The sequence below is a fragment of the Ciona intestinalis genome, unplaced genomic scaffold (assembly GCF_000224145.3).
Source record: "Ciona intestinalis unplaced genomic scaffold, KH HT000218.1, whole genome shotgun sequence".
NCBI lineage: Eukaryota > Metazoa > Chordata > Ascidiacea > Phlebobranchia > Cionidae > Ciona > Ciona intestinalis.
This window is the reverse complement of record NW_004190539.1, coordinates 1-9287: the sequence shown is the minus strand read 5'-3', so window position 1 is coordinate 9287 and position 9287 is coordinate 1. Positions and strand designations below refer to the sequence as shown.

Here is a 9287-nt window from a genome sequence, read left to right as displayed (position 1 = left end):
CTCATACTATTGACTGTCTCATTACAATATGGGAAGATGTCGATTGCAAAGTCAATGGTCATAGATATACCAAAAACCTTACAACTACAGATGCTGATGATTTAAAATCTTATACTTTAAGGTAAATATCTTGTGGTTTTCTTTAAAATAGATTAATAAACATTGTTTACATACAGAGCTATAAGAGCAAACATGGAAGGAGTGAAAACAGCAGCTGATGGTGGAAATGATGATAATCAATTGGATTGTTATGGCTTGGGTAAAATATATTTTTTTTGAACTTCATTGAATAAATGTTTTGATTGTGTAAATAGACCAATGTTGTAAATAAAGCAGCCAGTAACATTTTGACTAATTTATATTTTCAGTGTTTCCCGACAATTGTAACACGTATTACGGACCACACAGTGTGGAATGTCTTACCACTATCTGGGAATGGGAAGGTTGTTTACCTGAAGGAACAAAAGCTCCAGTTAAGCTAGATCAAGCTGAAACGGAAGCTTTGGAAATTTTAAATCTAGAGTAAGTTTGAAAGGTTTTTTTTTTTGTTCCTCTAAATTTATGTTAATCTGTTTATTAATTTACTTACAGTGTTGTTGGAAGTGTATTTGAAATAATTCAAATTGAAGCTGATAGTGGTGATAAACACAAAGGATTGGAATGTTACGGAATAGGTTTGTACATTATTACCAGCACTTTAAAATAAGTAAATGTATATGTATTTTTTTCACTGTTTTTTATATGTTTCTTATCTTAGTTTATCCTGAAAATTGCACTTCCTATCACGGACCTCACTCCATTGATTGTCTGATCACAATATGGGAAGAAGTGGATTGCAAGGTCAAAGGTTATAGACATCCCAACAATCTCACATCTGCTGATTCCAATGCTTTAAAATCTTTGAATTTAAGGTATGTTTTGGTTTCAATGTAGCAATATACATGTTATGTTTTTAAAATACTACATTTATACAGAGATATTACTGCTAACATGGAAAGTGTAAAATTTGCAGCAGATGGCAGAAATGATGATCATCAATTAAATTGTTATGGCTTGGGTAAATAGCTGTTTTTTCTTAATTGTCAATAATAAATTTCTTTATAACACTGATAACAAATATATTACTTCGGTATTTCCAAATAAGTGTTACATGCAACATATACAATGCGTATGAGAAGTTATGTATATTATTCCACAGTGTTTCCTCAAAACTGTAGCACATACTACAGCCCACACAGTGTGGAATGCCTTACAACTATCTGGGAAGCAAAAGGTTGTTTAAGTGAAGGAACAAAAGCTCCAGTTAAATTAGATACATCTGAAAGAGACATTTTAGATGAACTAAATATAGAGTAAGTACTATTTTTCTCTTAATAGTTGGTTGATTGATGAGTTAGTTGAGCGTTTAAGGTTGTTCCTTAGTAGGTGACGCTCGGATTTGTGATGCTCATATGGTCTAATCCCAATTGTCCTTTTGGAATATCTAGCCTTGATTATAAGGACGACTTGGCCAGTGTTAAATCTGTGTTACACTGACTCGAACAGTATCTGATTATATCTTTTTTGGTAATTCGTGTGCGACGGTATATATAGGTTGCACCAGTGGGCATGACTACTTATTCAGTATGCATTTTCCTTAGTCTTCTTCAAATAGAATACCTTATTCAAATAGAATACATATATATATAAAATGACACGGTTAATTTGTATAAGTGAATATAGCTTAAACTACAATATCTCAAACAGTTGTTTGCTTCGCTCAACTTCATATCTAAATCAACAGTGTACATAACATTTTGCGCCACTGCAGTGATTATACATGTTACGAATGGGCAAGCCAAATAGGTTGACTTGTGTGTAAACGAGGACAAGTATAGTTATTATTGCATCATATATTAACTCTGATGGATATTTGGAATATGAGACAAGAAATGTCTCTAAGTTTGTAATGTTCTATGGTTTTTCGTTGTTATTGTACAAGTATGTTAACCTTTTCTAAATTTACTTATAGTGTTGTTGAATCTGTATTTGAATTAGTTCAAATTGAAGCTGATAGTGGTGATAAAGACAAAGGATTGGAATGTTATGGAATAGGTTTGTACTGTTATTTTACCACTTATTTTCAGCATTAGCATTTTTTTAATTAAATTGCACGATGTTTCTTATTCCACACATAATTAAAGTGGAATAATATGTTAAAGTATATTATCATTATAATGTTGACATATTTTTAAATCTTTTTCAATAAGCTTTTCCTGATAATTGCACTTCATATCACGGACCTCACTCTATTGATTGTCTTATCACAATCTGGGAAGAAGTGGATTGCAAGGTCAAAGGTTACCGACATCCCAACAATCTTACCACTGCTGATTCCAATGCTTTAAAATCTTTGAATTTAAGGTAAGTTTTTGTTTTAATCTCCTAATATACATGTTATTTTTTTTTTGAAATATTGCATGTATACAGAGATATTACTGCAAACATGGAAGGTGTAAAATCTAGTGCAGATGGTGGAAATGATGATCATCAATTAAATTGTTATGGCTTAGGTAAAAAGCTGCCTTTTCTTAATTGTCAATGCTAAATTTTTATAAGGAATTTTTAACACTAATAACAAATATATTACTTCGGTAATTCCAGATAATTGTGACACACAACATAAATAATGTGTATGGGTAGTGATGCTATTATTCCACAGTGTTTCCTCAAAACTGTAGCACATACTATGGACCACACAGTGTGGAATGCCTTACAACTATCTGGGAATCAAAAGGTTGTTTAAGTGAAGGAACAAAAGCTCCAGTTAAATTAGATACATCTGAAAGAGACACTTTGGATGAACTGAATGTAGAGTAAGTACTATTTTTTGACTTAATGTTGTGACTAAATTATACTTTTCCAATTTATCATTTTAAATATAGTGAGATTTGGATAGACCTAGAGTTATTTTTAAATGCTGTTTGGTATTAAGTTGTTGCTTCTATTTTAATCTTTTTCATAACTTGACCTCATGCGTTCTTAATACTACTTTTCTTAATTCAAATTAAACACGAATTGCCTGATTTTAATCTTTTTCATAACTTGACCTCTTGCGTTCTTAATACTACTTTTCTTAATTCAAATTAAACACGAATTGCCTGATGTCGATACAATCATAAAGTATGTTTGCAAATGAGTTATTTTATTTCTGTTTTAACCACAGTAAGGTTTTGGACAAATTCGAATTAGTTCAACTTGAAGCTCACAGTGGTGATGAATATAAAGAACTAGAATGTTATGGACTTGGTTTGTATTTGTTTTAATATAATTCTGCAACTGTAAATACATATGTCTTATAATACAGTATTCCCTGAGAATTGTGATTCTTATCATGGGCCTCATTCTGTTCATTGTCTTATTACAATCTGGGAAGAGGTGGATTGCAAAGTCAAAGGTTATAGATATCCAAACAACTTTACTACTGAAAACAACCATACATTAGAATTTTTTAGTTTAAGGTAAGTTTTTACCGAAAATTCTATTTTGTTTTAAGTTTTTGTCTTTTTTAGAGGTGTTAGGGAAAATATGGAAGCTGTTAAATCAGCAGCTGATGGTGGAAATGCTGATCATCAGTTGAACTGTTATGGCATCGGTAAAACAATTTAGACTTTTTTTATTTGGTTTGTGTTTAATGCTTTTTGGTGTTACTAGCATTTCCAGACAATTGTGACACATTCCATGGAAAACACAGTGTGGAATGTCTTACAACTATGTGGAACATAAAAGGTTGTTTAAGTGAAGGAACCAAAGCTCCAACTAAACTAGATCATATTGAACTACATGAAGTAGATGTAATGAATATCAGGTTGGGCTTGTGATAAACTCAGTTATTGTTTGTAATGTGATTTTTTTTAACTTTTTTTTTAAACAACAAAACAGTGGAGTTTTAGAAAAGTTTGAAACAATTCGAATGAAAGCTGATGGTGGTGACAAAGAAAAAGGACTGGAATGTTATGGAATCGGTTTGTTTATATTTTCAAACTTCTGTAAGTATAAAACTATATTTATTCCACCTGTTTCAGAGTTTTCTGATAATTGCACTTCATATCACGGACCTCACTCCATTGAATGTCTCATCACAATCTGGGAAGAAATGGACTGCAAAGTTACAGGATATAGATTCCCCAACAACCTCACAACTGCTGATGCGGATGCTCTGAAATCTATGAATTTGACGTAAGTTGAATTTTTGAATATTATTTCAACACTGTTGCGAAATCTTTAAACTCGGGTTGTGTGACAGTGTTCATATTGAATAAATGTAATGTGTTTATCCTTGTTTGTCAGTGCAGTAAATGTTAGTGTAACCCTGGTGTTCTGTTTAATACATTACGTGCTGCTTACAATAAACAACATACGTATGTTTGTTAGTGTTTTTAAGATATATTCTTGTTATTTTTTATTTGGTTGATAATTTAGACAACCCATAAAACACCACTAGGTTGGAGGTATTGCCTTTAAGTATCTTGTCCGAAATGTTCCACAATGGTGAGAACAACAAATCTCCAGCCATTACTCTGGTCTAGAGACACTAGTCACGGTGGCAACTGTTGATTTATCAATAGATATTGTTTTATACAGAGCTATAACAGAAAACATGGAAGGTGTGAAATCAGCAGCTAATGACGGGAATCATGATCATCAATTAAATTGCTATGGATTGGGTAAATGTTTTAAAATGTTGCTTTACTTTAAATTCTTTTTTATTAAAAAGCATTTTTTCACATTAAAGTGACCAATTTTTGTTGTACTTTACATTAGCTTATCTGTAGAATTACCTAAGATTCTTTTTCTTCAGTATTTCCTGAAAACTGTGACACATATTACGGACCACACAATGTAGAATGCCTTACAACTATCTGGGAATCACAAGGTTGTTTAAATGAAGGAACAAAAGCTCCAGATAAACTTAATGCTGCTGATAACGATGCTTTGGATTTACTAAACCTAGAGTGAGTTAAAAATTGTTAATTTGGTTGTGTTATTATTTCATAAACTTTGCCTATTTTAAATCTGCAGTGAGATTTTTATTAATTTTGAAAATACTCGAGTTGAAGCTGATGGTGGTGATAAAGAAAAGGGATTGGAATGTTATGGAATTGGTTTGTATCTACTGTAGTAAATTATAGATGACTTTGCTTCAAATATTAAATATATGTATTACATTTTAAAACTAGCGTTAAACACCTTAACTTTACACTTGTTTCATAAAAATTTTTTCAATGTAATCTGATTTCATTTAGTTGATAACTATGCAGGTATAGTATGTATTCATTATATTCACATCACATCATAATCTGTTAATTTGGTAGATAAGTGTTTTAGTGTGCTAGTTAAATATTTTATTGTAAAGTTTGCACTGAAAATCAATTGTTAATATTTTCTTACTACTCCTTGTTAACACATATTTTAAACTTTTTCAGATTTTTCTGAAAATTGTTCTTCATATTACGGACCTCATTCTAGTGATTGTCTCATCACAATTTGGGAAGAAGTAGATTGCAAGATCAAAGGTTATAGATATCCTGGCAACCTCACAAGTGCAGATGATACCCTGCAAACATTAAACTTAAGGTAGTTGCAATGTTTGTTTTTTCCTAAACATATAAACTTGTTGCAAATAAATCATTTTAGAGATGTTAAAAGAAACATGGAAGCTGTGAAATCAGCAGCAGATAATGGAAATGATGATCATCAATTGAATTGTTATGGAATAGGTGATTTTTAGTGCTTGGTACTAATAGTTAAAAATTGTAAATACAAAACAAACATTGTGTTTAAACATTTTAATTCCTAAAAAAACAATTTTTTCTTTTATTATTTATAAAATATATATATCAAAATTCATTTTTCTATGCAGTTCTTATATTGTTTTGTCTGTGGTGGCATTTAAACAATGTGTCTTACAGTGCATAACAATGAACATTATTTAAATGTAATCTAATTTAAACACCTAATAAATGTATATGCTCCTACAATTTATTGAGGTGACTTCGGTTAGTTTGGCTAAAAATTCTGTTAGCATAATATTTATATATTGTATATGTTTGGCTATAATGGTAATATTATTTATAAATTTAGTATATATAGGCCAACATATATATTACTGAAAACTGTTTCTATAACTTGGTAAAATTTTATTTTCTAGTATTTCCTGATGATTGTGACACATACTATGGTCCACACAGTGTGGAATGCCTTACAACTATCTGGGAATGGAAAGGTTGTTTAAGTGAAGGAACAAATGCTCCAGTTAAATTAAACTTAAAAGAGAAAAATTTTCTTGATTTGTTAAATTTGAAGTAAGTTTTCTTACCAATATAGTGTGGTTGGTCTATTTCTATCCATTCTATATTAACAGTGAGGTTTTGGACAATTTTGAGACAGTTCGAATGGAAGCTCATGATGGTGACAAAGATAAAGGATTGGAATGTTATGGAATTGGTTTGTACATAATTATCATGGTTGCTATTGGTGCAGTGATTGCTTATGGTCTAAATTCTTAGCAACACATTAAAAATATAAATCCAATGAAAATAATCATCTACAAAGTTACACATTTGACAACTTGTAAGTAACAAGTTGTGTGAAATAGAACAAACATGTTATAAGAACTGTCCTTACCCTGCCACTGTAGGGTTAAAAATTACATTCTTTCATCTAATACAACGTCAAACTGTATTTCAATTTAGTTTATCCCGAGAATTGCACTTCATATCAAGGACCTCATTCTAGTGATTGTCTCATCACAATTTGGGAAGAAGTAGATTGCAAGATCAAAGGTTATAGATATCCTGGCAATCTCACAAGTGCAGATGATACCCTGCAAATATTAAACTTAAGGTAGTTGCAATGTTTGTTTTTTCTTAAACATATAAACTTGTTGCAAATAAATCATTTTAGAGATGTAAAAAGAAACATGGAAGCTGTGAAATCAGCAGCAGATGATGGGAATGATGATCATCAATTGAATTGTTATGGAATAGGTAATTAACTTTTATGAGGTTATTACTTAAAAGTTAAAAACAATGTTGACAGAAATCAACTATTGCTAAAAATGTATTTGAATAGTATGTTATCTGTTGACATCGAGAGACAATAATAAGACTGTTTCCCCTTTTTTTTTATTCAAAAAATATATTATTTATAGTCCTTTTGCAGTGCTTATTGTTTTCATTGAGTGTTTGCTTTGAATTACTTGAACTGTTGTTATTGTTTTGATAGGAATCCTGTACTGCATACGAAATAGAGTCATTTTTATGTGTGTATAATAATATTCATTGTTTGAGTGTTTTCCAATTTGAACACCATTTAAACCAGGGGTTCTTAAACTTTTTGAAGCACGCACCGCACCCCCCCCCCTCCAATGAAGATCTCAACAAACTTGGGCCCCCCTTTTTTTTTGGTAAATTATCACAGTGGTGTTCAATTAATTTCTGCCATGATCCACCACAGCCAAACCTGACATATTGGACATGCTTTTAACTGCGCCCCCTTGGTTGACTGTTTCTGTTGCGTAAAACACATTATCGCGATCAACGCAAAGGTGAAATGTAATAACCGTTCCGTTTACTTTTGCGTCATAGTTTAGCCTTTTATTTGCCATGTTTTTCATAGTCAGGTAGACTGTTTGTTACGAAATAGTAGGGATTCATTGCATCGTACTAGCGATTGTTTTGCCTGGCAATTAATTAGGACATAATAGCAATTCACAAGGCGATAATTTGCGTCATAATAGGGATTGAACACCTCATCATTTAGCATGTGTAAGAGGTTTAAAAACAGGCTTAAAGGATTGCTATTTTAATTTAACTTTTGCGTGCGTCGTATTTAAGCCTTTTGAACACCACTGTAACAAGACATATAACACTTCATTTTATAGTTTTTCCCCCAGATTTAAGAACCACTGATTTAATGTTGTATGCTCTTACATATTAACATGCTGGTTTGGCATTATGATGGTATAATTATGTAACTGAAAACTGTTTCTATAACTTGGTAAAATTTTATTTTCTAGTATTTCCTGATGATTGTGACACATACTATGGTCCACACAGTGTGGAATGCCTTACAACTATCTGGGAATGGAAAGGTTGTTTAAGCGAAGGAAAAAATGCTCCAGTTAAATTAAACTTGGAAGAAAAAGATTATCTTGATTTGTTAGATTTGGAGTAAGTTAATTACTAATATAGTGTGGTTGGTCTGTTTCTAACCATTCTATATTAACAGTGAGGTTTTGGACAATTTTGAGACAGTTCAAATGGAAGCCGAAGATGGTGACAAAGATAAAGGATTGGAATGTTATGGAATTGGTTTGTATTTGTGCAGTGTTGTTTTTGATCTAGTCTGACGGCATGGCACAATGGTTAGCACTCCTGCTTGCAACTGTGGGCACTCCTGCTAAGACATGCTCCAGCCCATTAGTCACTTATAGGTTGTCATGTCACTTATTATTAGTTATAGGTTATAGTCACTTATACGTTGTTTGCTCCAGCCCAGTAGCCACTTATAGGTTGTCTAAATTCTCAAAGACACATTAAAAATAAAAAAAAAATAAAGAAAGTATTCACTTACAAAGTTTGCACATTTGACAACTTGTAAGTAACAAGTTGTGTGAAATAGAACATACATGTTATAAGAACTATCCTTACCTGCTACTGGAAGGTAAATAAGTTGCATTTATTAATCTAATACAACATAACACTGTATTTCAATTTAGTTTATCCCGAGAATTGCACATCATATCATGGATCTCACTGTCTTCATTGTCTCATCACAATCTGGGAAGAAGTGGGTTGCAAGGTCGAAGGTTATAGATATCCTGGCAACCTCACAATTGTAGATGCTGCAATACAAACATTGAACTTGCGGTAAATAATTTTTTAATTTTTTTTATGACCAACTTTTTTAATATTGCGGTGACTAACCTTTTCAAACATATTCACAGAGCATTAAGAGCACACATGGAAAGTGTAAAATCAGCAGCAGATGGTGGAAATGATGATCATCAGTTAAATTGTTATGGCTTGGGTGAGTATGTTACAAGTACTTAGTATAAAACAACACTTGAATCTGTAGCTTTTTTACTCTGTAAACTTTGCAATACTAACTTGCTTTTTATTTTCTAAACTTAGCTAACTATTGTTGTTTAAATATAATTGCTAGTTTAACACATTTGTACATTTATATATTTAGTGTTTCCTGATGATTGTGACACATACTATGGCCGCATAGTTTAGAATGCC

General features: G+C 31.7%; 1 protein-coding gene across 1 annotated transcript in view; it reads left to right on the top strand.

Moving 5' to 3' along the window:
* LOC113475320 overlaps window positions 1-9097 on the top strand; it is a gene marked incomplete at its 5' end in the record, with an annotated part of 14652 nt that extends 5555 nt beyond the window's left edge. The window contains 6 exons of the mRNA XM_026839379.1: window positions 6735-6885; window positions 6946-7028; window positions 8060-8213; window positions 8272-8354; window positions 8762-8912; window positions 8990-9097. Coding sequence (XP_026695180.1) covers window positions 6735-6885; window positions 6946-7028; window positions 8060-8213; window positions 8272-8354; window positions 8762-8912; window positions 8990-9095 — 728 coding nt within the window. The remainder of the gene's footprint in view (window positions 1-6734; window positions 6886-6945; window positions 7029-8059; window positions 8214-8271; window positions 8355-8761; window positions 8913-8989) is intronic.
* Between the last annotated feature and the right edge of the window lie 190 nt (window positions 9098-9287).